Source organism: Styela clava, chromosome 2 (assembly GCF_964204865.1).
Source record: "Styela clava chromosome 2, kaStyClav1.hap1.2, whole genome shotgun sequence".
Taxonomy (NCBI): domain Eukaryota; kingdom Metazoa; phylum Chordata; class Ascidiacea; order Stolidobranchia; family Styelidae; genus Styela; species Styela clava.
Genome location: NC_135251.1, coordinates 24315432 through 24338683, shown reverse-complemented (window position 1 = coordinate 24338683; position 23252 = coordinate 24315432). Strand labels below are relative to the sequence as shown.

Here is a 23252-nt window from a genome sequence, read left to right as displayed (position 1 = left end):
TATTTGTCACTGTTACTGTATTATTCGTCACAAACACAATCAAAATATGCCTAAACACTGCTTTAAATAGATATATAAATCACATAAATAAAAAATAATAAACGAATACCGCATTGATTTTCTTACAATTAAAAAGAATTCTGTTTAAATATATACATTTTATACGGAAATAAGTACATAATTAAGAACATATACTGAAATAAATAAATACACATTGAAAAAATTTACATCAATAACTATTTTATATACAGTACATTTAGTTGGGTTCAGGGTCGCGATCCACAGTCCGGGAACCACTGCACTACTGTAATGCGCTTATACGTAGCCACAACAACAACACTTCAAATACTACAATTTTACGTAGATGAAAAAATAAAAAAAGCTTTATATATAACATCTCACTTTGTAAGAGGGATAAATGTAAATTGTGGTTTTTCCGATGGATAACTGGTAAGCTTAAAAGCGAGACGGATAGGTTTGTGGTGGTATTCTACACAAAATTCAGATAGGATGGCAATCAATAGCATTTTCAATTCTTGTTGTGCAAATTTCCTTCCCAGACACTTTCTTGCTCCCATGCCGAATGAACCGGTCATTACGAACCTAGAACACCGAAGATTTGTGCTTTAATAGATATCGTGAATGCATAAAATAGAGCAATTTTAAAGACCAGCTGTATTGATGTAGTATGTTTTTTTAACACCCCTCATCAAGCATATAAGGATTGTTTGACAGAATTTAAAGTTTTTATAATTGGAATGTAATTCATCTATTATAATTTCCCAATGTTTTATCAAAAATGTTTGAAATCGTAATATAAATCATTATCATCGCCTTTTCATAAAAAAAGGATTACTTATTAAGTTACATTCATTTTTTCCAATAGTCATCAAGTTCTTGTCATTAACTATAGGTACATACATGCACAACATAGTCCCAACAATTATTTGATACATAAGATCGTTTACCTATTTTTCGCATCTCTTGTTCTAGGCCCCATCCACCTTTCCGGCATAAAGCTATCTGGCTCGTTGAAGAATTCTGGGTTTCGTCCATGTATGGCATTAGATGTGTTCAGTATATTTGTACCTATGAAATGTGTAATTTTGTTGTAACTCGATCATGCTTGACTGAGATTGATTTAACTAGTAAAATATAATGTTCCGTTTCGAATGTAAGGATTATAAACCGCTCCACATCCTACCTTTTGGAACGTGATATCCTGATAAAATAATATCTTCAGACGCTCTCCTGCTGTGACTCGTAACAAACGGAAACATTCGCTGAGTTTCCTTTATCACAGCATTCATATACGTCATATTTTCCAGTAACTGAAATGTTTAAATCATCATTCATACATATTATCAAAATGCAGACTGAAGTAAACTACAAACTTGTAGTCTTCGGGAGCCAATGAATAAATAATGATAAATTAATCAATATTAACTTCCACGTCCTTGTACTTGTTCTATATATATCTTACCCTTCCTGTTATTTCTGGTTTCTTCAACAATTCGAATATTTCTTGTCGCACTTTATGTTGGGCATCTTGATTCAATGTGAGACAATACAAAGTAAATGCAGCTGCATTAGAAGTTGTATCTATTCCGGCCAGCAGTAGATCACTAGCCATCATTTGTTTCTCCCTGAGTTCGAATAAAATTTTATCACAATAACAAAATACGAATATTATATAGTATGGAGTACACTAAGTGACAATAAATCCCAAAATATATAATATATAATAGACGTACAGTTTCTGTATCTATATAAACTAAAAATCCATGTGTGCATATGCCATCCTCTACTTTGACTAATTACATACCAAGATGTGATAATGTTGCAATATAAATTTTGCAAACGAAATATATGAAATTAAAAATTGAGTCCTCACGCTCTGCTCAATTTTGGACAACAGAGAATCTTTTCAATGAGTGTTTTGTCTTCATCGCTTCTTTTCCTGTTGGACGACCACATAGATTTATCGTAGTAATGATTCGTGTACTCGAGTTGTGTTTGTTGGGCTGCACAAAGTTCCTGTAAACGTTGAAATCGGAGCTACACACTTGTTGTATAAATATTTGTAGCTCGAAGACGAGACATGTAATTTTTAATGATGACGGAAAAAACTTCTACGAATCCCCGACGCGCTCTAGTCTAACAAATTCACCTTTTACGCGTTACTGCCATCATGATTTGCCAAGATTGGAATCCAAAATCTTTATCAAACCAATATACTGTAACTTAAGCCTAGATTCCAAATCTATTTCAATTTCCTGATTATGAAATATTTCATGTTAGGCAATGATCGTTGATATATTGCTTGCCAGCAGTTGATATATCGCTTGCTCAGCAATCTGAGACAGGCTCTTAATAGAAATGTATGTCACCTTCATTTTTGGTGTATCAAAATATTTCCACAGTTGCAAACCGTACATAGTTTCCCCGACTATTTGAAACATCTTCAAACTGCTACTAATAATTTCCTTGGCGGTAAAATCAACCTTATCTGATAAGAGCCCTGTTATATAAAAAACTATTATAAACCGAATATGCAAGTAGTAGAGAAAAATCTATAATTTAATAAAGACACGAATAATGCTGCGGCAAAATCGAATCTTACCAAGACGAGTGTCAAACACGAAAACGCCAGTCATTTCAAATGCCCACCGCACTAGAACTTTGTTGAAGTCGGGAACCTACATTAACAAAATGGAAAATGTTTTTCGTTTATTAGTAGTTTTTGATATTTCAAAAAGATAGATATAAAAGCAAAAGCTAGTGCATCTGCTCATATAATGTGAAAAATATAGCCAAGTCTTTATTGATATGCATTCAGCCAGCCATCGAAACTAATTCAGAATAAGAGAAATTTCGTAAAGTTACTAAGAAGTTGGTGTCGGTATCAGGTTATCATTGCAAAACCGTATATAATTATATCTGATATGCATATTCACTCACTTCAAAATCACGATTTAAGTTTTCTTTCATATAAACAACTAAATCATTGGCAACGCTGAACTGGCTTCCCATGTACTTCCATACAGAATCATTTTGAAGCATTAGAGGATTCACAGCAGAACGAATCTGTAATTATTGAAATTGATTAATGGAAAGAGTTTTTATCAGCGATATTTAACCCATGAGGCGGATCTATTTAATAAAACGGAAACATATTTGTGGGAATAATCGTCGATACTAAATATGTATTTCATTATAATCATTTGAATCTCTGAATATTCATAACACCACTGTGATGTCTGGTTTCTGGTGAGGAGTTTCAAACCCTGCTCCAAACTAATGGGATTGATAAGAAAGGATCTTCATACTTGAAAAAAAAAGAGAGAAAATTACCCTGTACCACTCCAATCCACTAAGATTCATCAGTCCTAACGGTACTCCTAGCTTTTTTCTTGCGTGCTTCACGTTCAACAACGCATCGCGGATCGGAGTTCTTCCATCTGATCGAAACATCACTTCTGAATCACGCGGTGACGAACAGTACACAATGTATTCTCCACCTAAAAGTAATAATTTGATACTCAAATATAAAAATATAACAGAATACACAACGGCCGAATGTCGTGCCTTACCAGGTGCTCTTTCTTTATATAGCTCTCCGCATTCGGCAGATCTTTTTTTCCACAATTCGTGAATATATTTTAGCTCAAATCCTTTGGCGGAAGTATAATCGAGTGCGGAACCGATAAAAGGCAATTTTGTCGGCTCGACTACTTCAGTGAATGGCTTGGGCATGTAAGTATTTTCTGCAAAAACATGCAAACTAGTAGTTATTGTGTTAATTGCAATTTTTACATGTATAAAATATGTAAGTCAGAGAAATTAAATAATTTAGATTCGAATCGAAGCCGAAGAAGATTCTGAATGTAAAATAGGCGGATAAACCTTTAATTACGTTTCATGTGCATGGTTATGTGCAAAGCTTTTCTTGTCCTAGTCGAAAGAAACTTGTATGAATTGGTCAGACGAAACGTTACAGAAATACATGTGCACCAAAACTCTTGGTTTGGATTATCAAAGCAAGTTGATTATCTATATATTAGTCATTCATTTCAACCCTTACCATGAGCAGTGTGTACAGGACAAGATAGAAGAGAAACCGAACTTAGCCTCTGCAATCTTCTCTCATGTAAGCATGCCTGCTCAATATTAAAAACACAGAAAATATTAGAAATTAGATATATTACACGAAAATATTCCTACACATTTATGCTAAATTCCTCACGGGAGAAATCGTTGAGACACACAGTGCGGTAAATTTACTGTTCATATCTAGAAGTAGGTTAGTCTATTAAGTTTGTGTCCGTTCACCTGTAGAAATCTTCTCCCGAATGAGTTTCCAGCAAAAAGCATTGCCTTTCTTGCACTGCTGATAGAATCTTATCGATCCAACAGCCTACGCAGTACACTGCCGTACTACTTGGTGAATGCAGGTATATAACTTTCTACTCACCATACTGCAATATATACTACTTTGTAAATAAGAGGTAATACTTGAAGAAATGACTAATAATTTTTCATAAGAATTACTGGATCTCTGGTGAGAACAAAGAGTCATTTTTAGTTCATACTATAAGTAACAAAGGGTTGGAAGCTAAGTAACCATTCATAAAGAAGAAAGCATATATCAGTATGAATAATCGGGTTACAGTTAATTAAGAAGTTATTAATCAGAATTAACATGATATCATCTTATCATGATTGGGTATTTCCATTTGATAATTATGTTTTTGATAAAGTGTAATCATCGTTACTATGAGAGTCAAAGAATAGTATATTATTAAAGAAATCTCATTAGGATGTCAAATTATTTTAAATCCACGTATGTATTAATTCATTGGTAAAAGAAACGTGCCACAGGAGTTCGTTATCTAAACCGGCAACACATCTCATGACTTAGGTAGGAATCTTCAAGCTCCATTAAAAATCATTTTCAACAAATTCGGTGTTATTAGGCGTTGACTATCTCTTCACAAAGCTCATGGATATTATATATTTCGCGAACACCTCTCCATTTTGATCCAATGCTTTCTTGTTCCAAATTCCTTGCTTATCTGCTTGGCAGAAATAGCATACTCTCATCGCAGCAATTCAGATTTGAGCAGAATTATCACCTTAAGGATGTAATAATACCCGTTTACACGCTTTAACTTGTCAAAACACTATTTCATACAAGCGCCAATCCACTCGATGCTGTGGGTCCAGGCTGGTAGAATACAGATTTGGTATAGTCTACTTTCGGATACAGGTGATCATTATTATGGACTTGCTAACACTACCAGGATGTTTTAATAGGGAATTAACTTGCTATAATCTAGCTTTTAGACTTTCTCTTAGAGATGTACCGATGTATCGGTATCGGGTATCGGTATCGGCAATATCGGCCATTTTTTCGGTATCGGCCATGTATCGGTATCGGTTAGATTAAGGCCGATATTACCGATATATTTACCTTTTTGATATGGTCCAGAATGTTTTAAAAGATAAGTTGGAATACTACTTTTGAATTTATTTTTGTCTGGAGAGATCGTGAGCTATGATCCATACATGTCCCCACCCCTGCGAGAGAATAAGATTCATGTGTTTTTAGCTATTTATCAGCTAAACTAGCTCAACTAATTTGGCTATTTTCGCTGTCAAATTTTTATATTGACATTTTTAATATTACATAGTTTTTATGAAGAAATATATCAACACAGCACATAACAAAAAGCAACTATAGGCGCCCAGTTTTAAATCATACAGTGGAATTGGGGTCCTTCCTTATTAATGGCACATGAACTTTTGGCACGGGTATAAATTCTGACTGTTTGTCGTCAAGTACGAGTGTCATTTAGTCCGTCGACATCGATAAACTAAATTCCGACACAATTATCCCACTACACAGGTATCAATTTTAATTCTGCTTAACTACACGATTTCTTTATAGATATATTGACTTGACCGCCTAGCCCTAGACTGTCTCAAAATATATGATAGCAATTGTAAAATATTATAAAATAGTGAAGTAAAAAAACATCCTCAACGGTTATCGGTGGGCCTTCTTTTTGTCGGTGCTGATTGATATTCTTTCATGTTGGCTTTGACTTATTGCGTCGACGATTACGATTAGCCACTGACTTTAAATATGTGTAAAATGCTTTTGATTTGAACGTAGGACGGCGGCGCTAGAATGTGTGGGTGATATTCGATATTCTTTTAAACACGAATAACGATATTCGAAGCTCGCGATATTAACATTAAATTCAAATTGGACATCCCGGCATATGAGTTTTCTAATTGAACACCGAGATTACTAGCGTTACTGTGCAATGTATCTTAATCAGTTACAGCATATGGATACCAAACATTAATTTCATATTATGTGATATATATATATATCTTTTTTTTCGATCTGAAATAATGTGTACTATGAACAACGCTTGAAGACCATTTTTTTAACCCGTCTGCCCTACACAGCATACCTAATTAAGTAATAATTACATAGTATCGGTATCGGAATATCGGTAATGTCGGCCTTTTTTGTAGTATCGGCGTATCGGTATCGGCGTTTTTAGCTGGTATCGGATCGGTATCGGTATCGGCGACAAAAGTGGTATCGGTACATCTCTAATCTAGAGCGGGGGTCACCAACTATTTTGACCGCGGGCCTGGTATGACCCAAACTGTGTTGAAACGGGCCGGATAAATATTTTTGTCAATGCAATACAATCAATTCACAAAAATTGGGAAATCCATTCAATTTATTCAACAATATATATTCTACATTTCTGAAGACTTGAATATTAAATTCTATATATATTCTATATATATATATATATCGCAGACTATAGATCGAGAACATCCTAGGAAAACAAATATACAAGATTTCTATATATATATAGACGACAATCCTGAGTTTAGCTGTTATCAAAACGTTGCACGACTACGGACTGCCTGCTGTATGATGGAATTCGACATAATTTAAATAAACAACTATTATCTGGTATTTGATTTTATTCATTAGCGCATAAATTTCCCAACATTCGGAACTTTTAAAATTACGCTAATTATTAAAGTTATACGTGGTGCAAATTACTGATATTGTCTATGGACACCAATAAAATTTATGTGGACGTGTGTATTTCTTTCCTAATTTAATACGTACCAATTTTTATGAAGTTTGTGCAATCAGAACATCGTTAATTATTACCCACAATGAACCACTGTCAAACTAACATGCACAACTCCAGCGTTTATTTGCGACGACCTTTCAGCGGTGTCAAGACCGTTGCCAGAATAAAATTGTTTTCTATTTATTATTGTATATATTTATTATTGTTTTCTTATTTTCACTCAGATCTACCTACTGGCGCAGCTTTTATTCAAATCGGATGAACTTTATTTTTTTGTAACTTACCTACATGAATATCCGCATTTAAGCAGTACAAAAATTAGTGTGACTTGTGAGATTGGAGCAGTACGCGAGGGATTACAGTACTGTTAGCGCAAAATGCACATTCGACGTTCATTTTAGCAAAAAGACGTAAACAGTTTCGTCGAATGCACGCGCCACGAGTGCATCTTTCGCAGAATACGTTTCCCCCCAGTAGAGAGTTTTAGCCTATTTTGTCACAGCTATTTCTTAGACTAATTTTTGATTACTACCATTTCTAAAACTACAACTCCTAAAGAGGCAAATGATGATTGTCTTATTTGATTCATACTTAAATTTCCCAAACACAACCAGAAACTAACGAATAGCATTCAAAATGCGAAAAGGCCCATTATTAGGTCACTTTTTTGCATCTTGCTGATTGGCCAATGTTACGAAAAATTTTTCTTGGGAAAATATTTGACCATTTTTGCGTGTTATTGCGGGCCGGAAAAAATGACGACGCGTTCGGATCCGGCCCGCGGGCCGTAGTTTGGTGACCCCTGATCTAGAGTAACACACATCTGTGTTTTGTACTCGACGGGATAGAAACGGGTATAGGATAGTTTATCTCTTTTCACGTCTTGTTGGGCTTGAAGTGGATTGTTTGTTATATTTTATTGTTTTGCTAGCACAAAATTTTTTAGGTAGAAGATTCTTTGCTATTGACAGGCTTGTCAATGGGACAAATTATTCTGTCTCATCCCAACCCATTCCATGGGATTCCCATTAGAATAAAATTCAATTAAAATTGTTAAATATAGGTTTAGCGTTTACTAAATAGGGCTACATGTACGAAGAGACATGCAAAGCAACAAAATTTACGGATTTTGTTAACTTTATATTCATAACTATTATGTCTCCATCAGCCCTTCACGAAGTACATTGTTAATGCTGAATATATTTTGCTCTTTATAACTAACAAGAGAGCTATGCTCGAATATGTGGACACGAAATCCATAACAAGATGTTTTACCACCATTTACCCGAAAATCATACGATTTTCGTGTCCGACGTGTCCCACGGGAAATACAAATGTGTGCTGTCCCATCCCATTCCATTCCCATGGACAAGCCTGGCTATTGTTATTGCTATCCAGCGGAAAACTCTCCTGTCTTGGATTCAGGTCGAAGGCTCTTTTCATCTCAGCTGTGTCGTACTCTACTTCGCTTTCGCCTGAATGCTTGTGATCATGATTTATATAAATATTAGAATAAATTGTGTTTGAGATGAGTATATATATATATACATTTACTAATGTGTCACATTGCTGAAACTGCTAAGTGAGGGCCAAGCCAAAAAAGCTTAAGAGTTCCATACTCAATTAGGTATACAGTGATTTAAACTGTGCATAAATTCAAAATGATGCTTGCAGCTACAAATTTCTATGTGGTCATGTGGATTGACTTTATTAGAATACATACTTTTTGTTACCATATTTTAAATTTCTGAACGTATTTTCAGTATGATTTTGATCCTAATTTACGAGTAAAGAATTAGTAATACGAACAGTTATTCATCTATTACACAGGCGACTGATTTTTCTCGGAAATTTATCATTCTCATTCGAGAAAATGCAACTTTACGCAATGTATATATTCTGGGTTTATGAGTCAATATGAACAATAGAAGAATGCACACCGTTGATGATCTTACATCGGTATGCTATGATTCAGCGTCGACTTGTATCCATTATTTGTTTATTAGTGAATTTATTGAGTTTATAACCCACGACTCACCGATGACAATTCATTCATCACATGTAGATGAACTGTAGCAAAATTTCAGCAAAATTACTAATATTTCAATGTTGCTCAATGCATGAACACGTTAAATTACAATCGGGAATTACTCAAAATATTTATCAACATTCTGTCGAGAAAGTAGCCGTTTGGCACATAAAAATGAGAATATCCTATATATGTGAGATTTTTTTAAAACATTATGTTTATTGAAAATGCAAACTTTATTTATTTTATTTTGAACTATACAATGCATCCACGTTGCTTGCATCTGTTGCTTGAGTTAGTTACTGTATCTGGAATCATTATCACGAACTTAAGTTTTATCTACGGTCACCCACCCATGCTTCAATGCGAAGAAAAACAATGAGGAAATAATTAAACATTCGCACGCTGGATCTTGATTTTTCAACGGATGTTCTATCCTATCCTACTCCAGAATGAAACTTCTTCGCATGTCATTGACACGCAACTATCATACAACTGTATATGCTGTCACAATTTAGATTGTATTAATATTGTTGCACTTCTGCATTTTTCAATCCAACTCGGATAAGTGTTCACAAATATGATTTCTTTTACATGAATGAGTTAAAGATTCTTTTCCATCAAAATATCTTTTTTGCTTTTTCGTGTATATTCCCCCTTTCCCTGTCTAGGGGTTTTCCTACTAATTACTCATGTGTCCAGAGTACTTTTTAAACTTACAGTTGAAGTAGGATGCAGAAAATTTGACAGTTTAAATTTGAGACCATGAGATGTGTATTCCACCTAGAAAAATGGCGTACATTACATGCGATGTACGCTACATTTTTGTAAAAAAAAATTGGTTATATGTTCTGTGCATCACATATGATTCACGTTTTTCACGTGCCTTTTGTTAAATTTTCATATAAACTTCTTTTTCTGTGCGGGTTATTTGCGTAACTTACTAATTTTGTAGTGACAATTACTTATATGAATACTGCTAGATATTACGGAAAGCGTATAAGGGAGAAACTGATGATGATTATAGTGGGTCAAACAGTGACTAAAGTGAAGGTTGGCAAATATAAATCCAAAAGTGAATTTTGGCTTCAGATTCCGATTCTGACGATACCAATCCTGTTCTCCCCACCCCCAACAACCGCAAAGACAGAATTGTGCATATTGGAAAGAAGACGTTACAGCAAAAGCTCAGATTGTGTTTTCTGGTAGAGAGTGACTAAAGTAAAGATATTGTGCATAACGACAATAATGATGTTGCACCAATAGAAGTATTTCTTCAGTTCTTGATATCTCACAACAAGAACAGCAAGTTTCACATAACAGACAAAAACAAATCTCATGCTCTAGAGCAGTGTTTCCCAACCCGAGTCCGCGGTCTCAAATGAGTCCGCGGAGCGTTTGAAAGAGTCCGCAACGAGACAGAAATTCACTGCGGGTCGCAAAAGTTTTTGCGAAACTTAACTATCAGCCAAGTTACGATTTACGTTAGAATTTATATAAAAGATAAAAAGTAAGTTTATTCACATAACATTAATCGAGTCAATAATTACTGGTTACTGAATAGGACTGGGCATATATTTGAATATTCAACTATTAGTATATCAATTTACCATTCGAAAATTTGGTAACAGATTGGATCAAACGATTGGATTTCACAACTTGCGGATTTCCGGCAAAATCACGACTTCACGAGTCTGTACTTCTCCGATAGATACCTAAGTGGTGTTTCTCGTGAGTTCGAACAACGAGGAATAATTTTATTTTCTGGTGGGTATCAATGATGGCCACCCAAATTTTCCAAATTGGAAAGCGGCAATACAAAATACTAAAAATAAAACGGAGAACACCATAGGTTTTGTTTTATGATGGTCCGCGACCGAATAAAAACGCTTTTTTGGACATTGCAAATCGCAAAATTTCGGGTGCTACCGTAGTATACGTACCAGGGCATTTCTCCTCAGGATTCGTTGTTTTCCTGCCTACACATTGGTTTGTAAAGTACTGCCGTATGTGTTGCACGAACAGATCAGATTTGTTGAATTCACAGAAATACGAATCAAAACAAAATATAATCGGGCACTTCACCACGCCTTTTTGTGTCCACGGATTGTCATGGGATTTTCTGAGTAGTGTTTCTTTTATTTCGTCAACACAACCGCAGATTAAAACGATTACAAATAAATTAATAATATAGCAACCCATTCTAAAAAATACCTGTATCGGTCATGAATTGAATACTTTATGTAATCGAAAAAATCATTGAAAAGTCGGCTCTTTTAACGAGTTACGTATAAGCGGCGATTACTTTTGAAAAAGTATTCTTGTCATAAGTCGAAGCAACCGCGGGTTACCATCAACACAATTAAATTTTAAATTCTCGTCGTTGTCATGAATTGAATATTCGGTGCTTCCGCAGTATGTGCAACCAGGCTAGGAATAGGCGATCATTTTATTCCAATTTTCCTTAGTTTAGTTCAATTTCGAGTTTAGGGCCTATCCCTAGCCTGGTATACGTACTACGTCCAGGTGTCCGCCATCTTGGTGTACATACTACAGGAGCGCCGAATATTGTGCGACAGAAAAGGCCTTTATACAATAAAAAGTCGGCCCTTATAACAAACGCGTAATTGCGGCAAATTTCCGATTCGTGTGTTTGGTTTCATGGCTCTTCACACAGAGTACGGTTGCAATAAACGCACCTTGAGTCCGCAAAGGTTTTCGCCGATGAGAAAATAGACCGCGACCAAAAAAGGTTGGGAAACGCTGCTCTAGAGCCTAGGCCAAATCCCCAGAAGAACAGATGGAAAAATCTCCAGGAAGAGATGCTATCGCTGTTATAAAATTTTTTCTATAAGTTCTGAACGACAACAAGCAGCAGCAAAAGCAGAACAAGTCTCTACAGAATTCATGGGTTGCTAAAATCATTCTGCTTGGAATATTTTAGCGATTTACATGAGAACCATTGATGAGGCCCCTGACGTTGGGCTGATATTTTGAATTGAAAGCTTTCGTTTGCATGTTCTTTTTTCTCATGATCGTATGTGCCAATGTAGAGCATTCGTTTTGTGCAGTACATGTAGATATGGTAAAATGCACATGCTCCACACGTTCTGAGCAATAAAAGTCTTTTCCACGATCGAAGTTCGAACCTTATCTGTGCTATTTAAAAAACTAGCTTTTGTGCATCACATGTGATGCACGAACGTCAGAGCAATATGTCATGTGTATCACATGTAATGCACAGGACAGGAAAAGAATAAAACGCACTAAATTTTTTTTTTACCTTTTCTTTGTGCTTTTGAAATACAAATATATACGATACTTGCGTAATACCATGTATTTTACATTCATTTGAAAGTTCGAAGTAGATATTTTATTTATTGCCATACAACGGATAAAAGTTCATTAGTTTTGAGGAAAATGATCATCACTCTATCCTAGATGAAATTTGCGAAATATTTTAAGATTAAATTATTGAGAATTTATCGCCACAAATAAAGACGAAGCAGCAGCGGCAGGCAATTCGTTTAAACATGTCTAGAAACCTGGTGTGAACGAAAATATACCTCTATTTCTAATAAAGGTGCGGTTCTATTTTAATTGAAGTACTCTTATACAACCATCGCTATATTTTGAATTAAAAAGTAGGGAGCGAGTGCGAGAGGTTTAAAATCGCGTCTGAACTTGGGTAATTTAATAGTTATTGCCGTATCAGGTTTGATCACCTTGTTTGTATGCCTGATGAAAAAAAAACGGAAACACTGAGAATGTATCTTCATGATGTTACCTTTTGTTTCTTAATATGTGGCAACTAGATTTTCGCGAGAAGAAGGGGGGACGGAAGGTGCATCGACGAGCAGGTTTAGAAGTTCCAAATGAATAAGAATATCGTCACGCTAATAACCGAATTGCATAAGTCATTTTTAGCAGTTTTCAGAAAAACGTAAAAAACTTCCTAATGATATTGTTATGCCATCGAGAGTCAATAATTTGCCATGGTTCAATTTTTTGATCGGAGCCTGATTTAAGTTAATTTGTATGACGCAGTTAAGTGACGTCATAATGGCGCACTGTGACTTAGGCAAAAATGTGTCTATGATTTGGGGACATACGCAATTTTGCAACTTTACTATATGGACTAGTCCTAAAAACTAAACATTCCAAAAACGAATGTAATTCTCAGTATCTACAATGTCTAATCTCCAAAATAGCTAATCAGTTACAATTACAATATTTTTTATGTTTAAAAATATATATTTCATCAATATAACACGTTCTGCACACCCACCGAAATAAGACTAAGATTAAATATAAAGAATAAAACAGCAATGCACCCAATATAAAAGCCAACCAAGGCGAATTAGACTCGGACAGTGAATATCACAAGTGCACGTCTTCCTATACTTTAGTATAAATTCAAATTAATACGCGCTAAGCTAGAATCCGAGATGCAAAAACTCGAAAATACTTCGCCGAGGTTATTTTGCCTTTGTGACGTCAGAATAGTCCTGTGGTAACGAAGATAATTCATTATGACAAAACAATTGCACAAATGTGCATGTCATACTAAATCTCTATTTTTATGGGTTTCGGAATTCTTAAAATAAAATCTGAGTTAACAGACAAGTGCGCAGCATTAGATAAATACCTATTTTATAAAAAAAACTCGAAATCGCCAAAAAATGACTTACGCAATTCGGTTGTTAGCGTGACGATATGTAGATTACGGATCATGTCTAAAGTGCTTCAAAATGCCAAAAGAAGTTCATTTATTGCTTTGCTACATTATTGTCTTTTGTATGCCCTTTATTATATTTATGAAATATTTCCTTGCACTTTGCACATTTGCGTGAGTGCGATACCAAAATACACCGCGCGCGGAAACACACAAATGTACGTTAAAGTTCAGAATGTACCATATGCATTGTGATAGGCAATTTTAAATGGTTCAGGAAGGGATGAGATTGCAGAAAATATTATTCATCATTAAATTCAACGAATCGCATTCAATTGATGTAGATAAGGAAGCCAATCCCAATGACTCGAAAAACGTTTCCTTTTTCATAGACGACTTATTTAACTACGAGCTCAACGGTCAATGGCATAACAGATCGGCGCCTGGTGAGTTTATTCTTCATAAAAAATGACAGAATCGTTACTAATTTATCGCTAAGGTGTTGCGTTGTTGTTCGTTCTTCTGTTATTTTAATCAAAAATAATTTTGTCTTCTCAGTTAAGACAAAGGAAACCATTCCAGGCCAGAATGTTAACTTAATTAAAATATTAACAAATAATTTTGTACATTTACTTTGAAGTAAATAGATTCACGATACCGCAAGATTCACGATACAGTTTGTTTTCGTCTGGAAGAAAAAAGTGATATAATAAGCTTTTTATGTTTAGAACTATTTGTCTTGCAACTGCTTATTCAAACGTTTCAAACTTTTATCTGAGTTATATAAATCATTTTATCCTGGTCCTAGTTTTGTTGACAAATCATTACCCGCCGAAAAAAATAGTTTATTATAATTGATGCAATCAACACGACAGATTGTTAAGTTCATAGACTGGTGGATATAAGAAACAATGTTTTTGTTGTAATTACTTCGCTTATAAACCAAGAAATTAATGAAATTTTATTTTACAGAATAAATAAGGTGAAAGTATATTAGTGTTATATAGAAACGAGCTACTACGGAGTTCGGCTTGATCATTACAATTTCTTTGGTAACTTCTGTGCCATGAGAATCTCTGAATAGTAAGTAAAATAAATGGTATTATTTTATATCGTGTTATATGTTTCTTTTTGCCACGTTTCCTCCGATTATGATGACAATCCGACCTTCACTTGAAATTTGTCAGATGGATATCAGATTTCCATTCTCATATTGTAGTAAGAAATATTGTTTACACGGGCAGCCAACCAAGTGATGTTTGGACTTGTGCTTCCTTGTAATTCTCCAAGTCACCGTCCCATCTGTATCTGCTGTTAACTACACAGCATCAGCGGATCCACATTTAGCATTAGCGTGCCAGTGTTGGCTAACAATTACTCTGTCAATATTATACTATCTAGCAATTGTTCCAGTACTTGATCTGAGATAAAATTTCATCATTTCATTTAGCTCCATATTTTTAGACACGTGCGATTCGTCCGTCACCTTCCAAAAATCGGGAAATTTTTTTTTTCATCAGAATTGAATCAATCAATACGACATATTAGTAAAGTTCATAAACTGGCGGATATAAGAAACAATGTTTTAGTTGTAATTAGTTCCCTCATCAACCAAAATAATTGAATAAAATTTTATTTCACAGAATCAATAGAGTGAAAAGAATATCAGTGTTACATAGAAACGAGCTACTATGGGGCTTGGCTTGATCATTTCGATTGCTTTGGTCACTTCTGTGCGAGGAGAATCTCTGAATAGTAAGTTAAATTCATATTACTATTTTATATCGTTTTATATGATAAATCCTGCTGCGCATCGTTCGATTAAGATTAGTAACTAAAATGAAATTCGTTAGATGAATATCAGGTTTCCGCTTATATTGTAAGGAATAAATAATGCTTACACAGTTCAGCATACTAATCAATTGTATTTTGACTTGTATTTCCTTGTAGTTCTCCAAGTCATCGTCCCATCTTTATCTGCTGTTATCTACACAGAAACAGTGAATCCACGTTCAGCATTTGCGTGCCACTGGTGGTAGCTCACTCACAATTTCTCTATCAATGATATACTATTTCGCAATCTTTCCCGTTTTTGATAAAACTCCATTTTTTCATACCACTCATCCATGTTTCAGACACGTGCGATTCGTCACCTTGCCAAAATTGGGGAACTTGTCAAAATACGAATGAAGAGCCGTATTACACGTGCGCTTGTCGGCAAGAATATCAGGGAACTCAGTGTGAAGGTATATTGTCGCTTTCACTAGAACTAAATACACAATAAAGTTTTTTTTCTGTAAAGTTGAGACAATTTATACAACATGTCCTGGGTAATTTATTGTTTCTGTAGTCTAGTGCGAAAAATTTTGAATTTTTTCTTGAGGTCCGTCCATGAACAAAAGTAAGTATCGGTGGGTCGAGGTCCTACTATTTAAAAAAATCTAGATCAGTGGTGGGCAAGTTTTTGAACTAGAGGCCAAAATTTGGCGGGCCATGTACATGTTAAAAAAGCAAAGATGGAAATCAATAAGCCTCGTACCAAACTAAATATAATCGCAATCTCAACAAATTACTTGAGCTATTTTTAGCTAAACATTAAAATTTAGTTTTAGTTTTGCTGTGGCAGCATCAGGTGGGCCAAATTGAATTACCCAATGGGCCTGATTTGGCCCATAGGTCTATTCAGTAGTTGTCCATTTCAGGTCTATTTTCATTTGGTTGTATCGAGCTTATCTTGATGGTTAATTTACAATTTTACATGAATTCTTAATTTTTTTTACGAAATTTCTGAGAAAATATAGCTGATGAGGTTCCACCTAGATTATGAATTCCGCTAATATACTGACATAAAATTGCTATTTTCTCCGCTTAAATACGAGAATTATTGCTATTATCATTGAAAATAACGCTCATTTTATTTACTATCGACAAATCCACTCTGGGTTTCAAATTTGAAAATGATAACTTGAAACCATAAAGCTGCGAATGGAGTGAAATGGAAAATAGAAATTTCGTGCTTCACCAAAATCGAAAACTCTTTTCGTGGTAGCTTTTATGACTTTAATTTACGAAAATTATGGAAAACTATTTTCAACAAATTAGCAAACTCATTACTCTATGCCAGCGTTTCCCAAACTTTTTGGCCACGGAACATTTACGGTTTTTATTTCGCCTCGCGGAACACCAAAAAATAAGAGTGTAAATGATAAAGAAAAATTGTGCAACGAAGTGCGTTTTGCCGAATTCGCCGCGAAAACTAACAGAATTGTGTTAAACATAACTAAATTGGATATGTTTTCCTGAGCATCGATTTCATTGTATTTCCGTAACAATTACAAATCAGCAATAAGTTAACAATGACGTAACAATTGGAATTTATACCACCGCTCTTTTTTCTGGCCGCGTACCACTGAAAAAGCCCCTTTTTGGCGCGGGAGCAACTAACATCAACTAAATTAATGCTCCTTTGAAAACATAATGGCAATTAAGATATTTAATTCACTATTTTTTTGAAAGGCAACTGAAAACTGATAAATAACACCCAAAACTACAAAACCGAGGCAATGTTTACTGATTGTTGCTGGTTACGGAAATAAACAAGGAAATTGATGCACGGGGAAACATTCATAAAGGTCGTTCAGCGAATACAAACATTATGGAAGATAAAGCGTTGTCGGCATATTTTGGCCAACACAATAGTTAATTGTTGCAATAATTCAAAGCTGCCACAGGTTGAGACAGATATTCAAACGCGTTGTAAACATTGCCTCTCTGGTAGGTTTGCGTGTTATTCGTCAGGTATTGGATTTGTTTCCAAAAGATAGTTGTAAATCAAATACCTTAGTTGTCAATATGTCCTCCGGGAATCTTCAGTTTAGTTACAATATTCAAAAAGTGATACCTCAAACTAAGCGATAGACTAGCATAAAATTAGCTATCAAACGCTAAAAGCGGCACGTGGTTTATTGTTTTGAATAAAAATGATGGTTTCGAACATGTGAGCCAGTTTGTAACTGCCAACTCCCCCAAACACTTTCAAAATCAGCGTTGGAAATTTTGCGTTATAAAGTATAGGGCGAAATTTTCAGGGGTCCAGGGTCGGGAAAACGTTCACAAGATTAAATATTTCACAATAGGGATGGGCAAAATAGAGTAAACATGAGTAATTTATTAAGCATTACAAAAGAAAATGAGGCAGCGTTGGAGGAGGAAGAGTTGACCGTTTGCCTTTATTCTTTAAGTCTTCAGTTTGCCTATAGCAAAACCAAAAAGATTCCTGTAAACTTGGTAATAAACTTGACAGTCAAAGAGCTTGTCTAACAAAAACGGTCGCCAGTTGGGCGACAACTTCATGATCCCGATAACGCCATGGCAACCAATTTAGTCTTAATATCTAAACTTTTCCACGGAACACTTGGAAGACGCACTCCGCGGGAAATTCGAAAATACGCTTTGGCATATATAGAGGACAGAGAGCACAATGTTGTCATCAAGTTCCTATTATGTCATATATGGATAGGACAGGATAGGAATTCTATGTTTATTGCTGTGGTGGGGTAAAGCCGAAAAAACGGATTCTTCATATGGCGTACCAAGGCCAGTTACCAGTTCATGTCAAGTATGAGAATAGATGACCAAATATTTGTTTCAAATGCACGATATTGGATGTGGAGAAGGCCAGCGGTCCTTTCGCATATAATCATCCCTCAAGTGATGTGAACGATACAAAGTGTCCGATGGCACAATCGAACACACAGCCGCATAAGATCATATTGTTAACCTATGTTGGTGACCCATAATTTGGCTTTTATTCAAATTTTTTATTGAACTCACGATAACGTAACAAAATGACAAACTTTATTCGATTTTCTTAGTCGGAGTTATCGGTTGTCATATCAAGGTTGTCGACATTTCTAGGTAAGGGCGGGGAATCTGAATGGCAACGAAAACGTTTAGTGCATATTGCATCCAATTGGCGTAAAATAAGTCTTCTAAATACTTGAATAACTGTTCAAATAAACATGTTTTAAAAATTGATATAATGAAAGTTGTTACGCTATTTCATTTTATGCAGAAAGAAGATTCATCAATAGCACTGCAAACAACTGCAAATATCACGTCAACCATGGCGAGGCAAAATCATTCAACCAGTCAGAATCAATTTGTAGCAGTCTTGGAGGTACGATAGCAATGATGAAAACATCAGAAATACAGGACTTGGTTGAAAGTCAGGTAATAAATCAGTATGGAGCAAGAGGAGTAGTCCTTGAGTTTCGAATTGGTGGATACAAATCTAATAAGAGGTGGATATGGATTGATGGTACAGACGTGCCAACAGGAAAAGATTCAAAATGGTCAACAAATTACCAAACTGCTTCGGGCAGTATGATTCTTAGTTCGCATCGCAGAGGCAGGAGCAACATGGCATGGTTTACTAAACCAAACTATGAGAGGCGCGGCTACATATGTGAGATATCAGGTATTTAATCATTTTCAAATGTGATATTCTAATATATGAGTGCCTGTGTATATTTTGAATAACGTCCTAACGTTAATGATTTAAATATTTTAGTGGTTGACAGATGTTCGGTATTTCCATGTCATAATTCGGGAATCTGCACACAAATTGGTTGTCAAAAAAAGTGCGAATGCACGTGGGGTTATACGGGAGAAAATTGTGAAAATAGTAAGTTTCATCTTACTATTAATAATAAGAAAATAAATAAATAATAAGAAAACGTTGGAGTATACTCACGTGCCAAGGCAACGCTTCTTGAAAATATTTTGAATAACTCCTATCACAAATTGTAGTAACAATAAATTCACATATTTACCGCACTCAACATTATCACGGTTTTTCTCGATTCAATTTGAGCTTAATTCGATAACCCAGTTGTTTAATATTGCTGTACACTCTAAATAACACCCAACGAAATGTAAACCCATACTTCGTACTACCTTTTCAGTAAGACAATGCACGAAAAGTACATTGCGCATAAACACGTACGATCTAAAATTGATAAATGGTATTGCGTTGAATTCAGGAGTATCACAGATTTCTTGCTTCCAGTCTGGAATTTCAATTAAGTGGAATCGAGACCATCACACGTTGGGAAGAGTGTATAAACTTTATCTGGAGGTGATTGGGTATTCCATTGTTAGCAATTTCATTTGTTTGAGCATCTTGAAATTTTAAATCCAATTATTTCGATTTAATGAAGTTATTTCAGTATTAGATTGAATACAGTTCTTGTCATACGAATCGATTGCGCGCTCATCATTTATTTTATTAATGTTTCTTGGTCAATACTTGATAACACTGTTTATAAAATTCATAAACTTTATTGCAAAAAATATGCAGAAAACAATTGATCAAAAAAAATTAAGTCTTGTCTGTTTGAACAATGAGTTTGCTTTATTCTCAATAAAGATAATTTCATTTTTTGATCATATTGGTGTTAAAATAAAATTTGTTAGGGTTCATCTCGGTAAATATTCAAATACCAGGAATGATAAATATTATAGACTTCATTATAAACAAATACATTGCCATACAAGCAATAATCATAATTCATCATACGAGCAATATTAATTATATTTTTTACATAGGATTTGATGTCTAAGACGACCAAAGTAACAAACGTACAAATCCTAGTGACAGATGAAGCATCAATAACTATCGGGAATGTGTCCGAACCGACACCGATTCACTGCGTCTCAAGCACTCGTCTTTCCATATCACCCAATAAATATATCCTCGTGGATCTATGGGTGGCTCGGATTAGAATGTCTTTGAAATCCGTTGCTAAAGTCTATTACATCTTTGATGAATCAAAGTTCAAAGTCGAACTTGTTGACTTGTCGTAAAGTAAAACTTTATTTTATTGAGACTCTCAAAGGATTGTCATGATGTTGTATAATGTCTATCTTATGACATATCTGTAGGGTTACCATATTTTTGTGACCTCAAAGCGGGACGCCTTCAATGACCATAGCTTTAATTTTTTCAACTTTCAGTTTACCGATTTTATATTAGGGGCCTACATTTAAAACCATCCCGACCTAGAGTTCATGCGCTGTCAGTTTAAATATCGGTTTCAGTTCGAAAAATAGAATGGAATTAACGTTAACGTCAAGGACCTTTTTGGCGTACGGGCTTAAACGTAACAAATTTAAGCAATTACTCTCTAACAATGTTACTTACAAAATCCCTTGCTATCAAGTATCAACCAGGCTGCTTTAGCGTAACAAACAACTAGGATTGGCAATCGGCGTGATGGAATCAGGTTGTAGAAGCTGTACAAGTACAGTGTTCTCTCCTCCAATTGTGGAAACCAATCTTTGCTGATACCACCAAATTGGCATTGCAATATTGCAACTGCTTCATGACACACACAATACTGCTACTCAGCTGCGATACGTGGATTCTTGTAAACACATGCTGCCTGCATTACTGTCTTCTATTGTTAACGGCATATAATTAATAATTGCAAACCCCTCAAAATGAGTTCTAGTTTTGAATACGAATCTACGCTGATACCACAAAATTTCTTTGGTAGAGGATTTTTTTATATGGATATTACTACACAGCTCACAAACTCGCGTGTATTCGATCCAGCTTCGAACAGCTGTAAAATTTGCTGTTGTAAAACAGCTGTTGACACCAATAAAATTTATGTGGACGTGTGTATTTATTTCCTAACTTGATACGTACCAATTTTTATGAAGTTTGTACAATCAGAACATCGTTAATTATTACCCACAATGAACCACTGTCAAACTAACGTGCACAACTTCAGCGTTTATTTGCGACTACCTTTCAGCGGTGTCAAGACCGTTGCCAGAGGCACATGAAAATGAGAATATCCTATATATGTGAGATTTTAATACAACATTATGTTTATTGAAAATGCAAACTTTATTTATTTTATTTTGAACTATGCAATGCATCCACGTTGCTTGCATCTGTTGCTTGAATTAGTTACTGTATTTGGAATCATTATCACGAACTTGAGTTTTATCTACGGTCACCCATGCTTCAATGTAAAGAAAAACAATGAAGAAATACCTAAACATTCGCACGCTGGATCTTGATTTTTCAACGGATGTTCTGTCCTATCCTTCTCCAGAATGAAACTTCTTCGCATGTCATTGATCCGCAACTATCATACATTAATGCTGTCACAATTTAGATTGTATGAATTTTGTTGCACTTCTGCATTTTTCAATCCAACTCGGATAAGTGTTTACAAATATGATTTCTTTTACATGAATGAGTTAAAGATTCTTTTGCATCGAAATATCTTTTTTTGTCTATTTCGTGTATATTAACCCTTTCCTTGTCTAGGGTTTTTTCCTACTAATTACTCATGTGTCCAGAATACTTTTTAAACTTACAGTTGAAGTAGGATGCTGAAAATTTGACAGTTTATAATTGATACCATGAGATGTGTATATTCCACCTAAAAAGGCGTACATTACATGCGATGTACGCTACATTTTTGTAAAAAAAATTGGTTATATGTTCTGTGCATCACATATGATGCACGTTGTTCACGTGCTTTTTTGTCAACTTTTTAAAAAAACACTTTTTTTGTGCTAGTTATTTGCGTAACTTACTAATTTTGTAGTGACAATTACAATTAATATGAATACTGCTAGATATTACGGAAAGCGTATAAGGGCGAAACTGATGGTGATTATAGTAGGTCAAACAGTGACTAAAGTGAAAGTTGGCAATTATAAATCCAAAAGTGAATTATTTTCGGCTTCAGAATCCGACTCTGACGATACCAATCCTGTTCCCCCACCCCTAACAAACATGCAACAACCGCACAGACAGAATTGTGCATATTGGAAAGAAGACGTTACAGCAAAAGCTCAGATTGTGTTTTCTGGTAGAGGGTGACTAAAGTAAAGATATTGTGCATGACTACAATGATGATGTTGCACCAATAGAATATTCATTCAATTCTTGATATCTCACAACAAAAACAGCAAGTTTCGCACAACAGCCAAAAACAAATCTCATGCTCTATATAGGGCCTAGGCCAAATCCCCAGAAGAACAGATGGAAAAATTTTCAGGAAGAGATGCTATCGCTGTTATGAAAATTTTTCAATAAGTTCTGACCGACAACAAGCAGCAGCAAAAGCAGAACAAGTCTCTACAGAATTCATGGAGTGCTAAAATCTTTCTGCCTGGAATATTTTAGCGATTTACTTGAGAACCATTGATGAGGCCCCTGACGTTGGGCTGATTTTTTAAATTAAAAGATTTCGTTTGCATGTTCTTTTTTCTCATGATCGTATGTGCCAATGTAGAGCATTCGTTTTGAGCAGTACATGTAGATATGGTAAAATGCACATGCTCCACACGTTCTGAGCAATAAAAGTCTTTTCCACGATCGAAG

General features: G+C 35.1%; 2 protein-coding genes across 4 annotated transcripts; one reads left to right on the top strand and one right to left on the bottom strand.

Moving 5' to 3' along the window:
* On the bottom strand, positions 1-4520 carry LOC120336788 (cytochrome P450 10-like). The gene is made up of 12 exons (XM_039404553.2): positions 4333-4520; positions 4085-4160; positions 3594-3767; positions 3355-3521; positions 2962-3087; positions 2624-2699; positions 2391-2521; positions 1895-2037; positions 1484-1646; positions 1205-1331; positions 969-1089; positions 1-603 (listed from the first exon to the last, which is right to left on the bottom strand). Exons 1-12 carry the CDS (start codon positions 4372-4374, stop codon positions 399-401), a joined length of 1551 nt encoding a protein of 516 aa, XP_039260487.2. The 5' UTR covers positions 4375-4520; the 3' UTR covers positions 1-398.
* A 9752-nt stretch (positions 4521-14272) lies between these two features.
* On the top strand, positions 14273-21685 carry LOC120336808 (fibropellin-3-like). 3 transcript variants are annotated; one of them, XM_078109830.1, is made up of 8 exons: positions 14273-14286; positions 14813-14923; positions 15484-15595; positions 15976-16086; positions 18915-19319; positions 19413-19526; positions 19885-19979; positions 20450-21685. In XM_078109830.1, the coding sequence occupies exons 3-8, from the start codon at positions 15532-15534 to the stop codon at positions 20705-20707; spliced, it is 1047 nt and encodes a 348-aa protein (XP_077965956.1). In that variant the 5' UTR covers positions 14273-14286; positions 14813-14923; positions 15484-15531; the 3' UTR covers positions 20708-21685. The 3 variants fall into 3 exon arrangements, with proteins under 3 accessions (XP_077965956.1, XP_077965951.1, XP_077965957.1); XM_078109825.1 differs by lacking the exon at positions 14273-14286 and having other exon boundaries at positions 14389-14923; XM_078109831.1 differs by lacking the exons at positions 14273-14286; positions 19413-19526 and having other exon boundaries at positions 14394-14923.
* Positions 21686-23252: the final 1567 nt, after the last annotated feature.

Bases quoted from the DNA above. Each gene is read 5' to 3' on its own strand.
- LOC120336788 (XM_039404553.2), bottom strand. From the start codon at position 4,374: ATGCTTTTTGCTGGAAACTCATTCGGGAGAAGATTTCTACAG. The intron at 4,161-4,332 runs GTGAACGGACAC...AATATTGAGCAG, and splicing joins TCGGGAGAAGATTTCTACAG to GCATGCTTACATGAGAGAAG. The intron at 2,038-2,390 runs GTGACATACATT...CAACGTTTACAG, and splicing joins TTGATACACCAAAAATGAAG to GAACTTTGTGCAGCCCAACA.
- LOC120336808 (XM_078109830.1), top strand. From the start codon at position 15,532: ATGGGGCTTGGCTTGATCATTTCGATTGCTTTGGTCACTTCTGTGCGA. The intron at 15,596-15,975 runs GTAAGTTAAATT...TCCATGTTTCAG, and splicing joins GCGAGGAGAATCTCTGAATA to ACACGTGCGATTCGTCACCT. The intron at 16,087-18,914 runs GTATATTGTCGC...CATTTTATGCAG, and splicing joins TCAGGGAACTCAGTGTGAAG to AAAGAAGATTCATCAATAGC.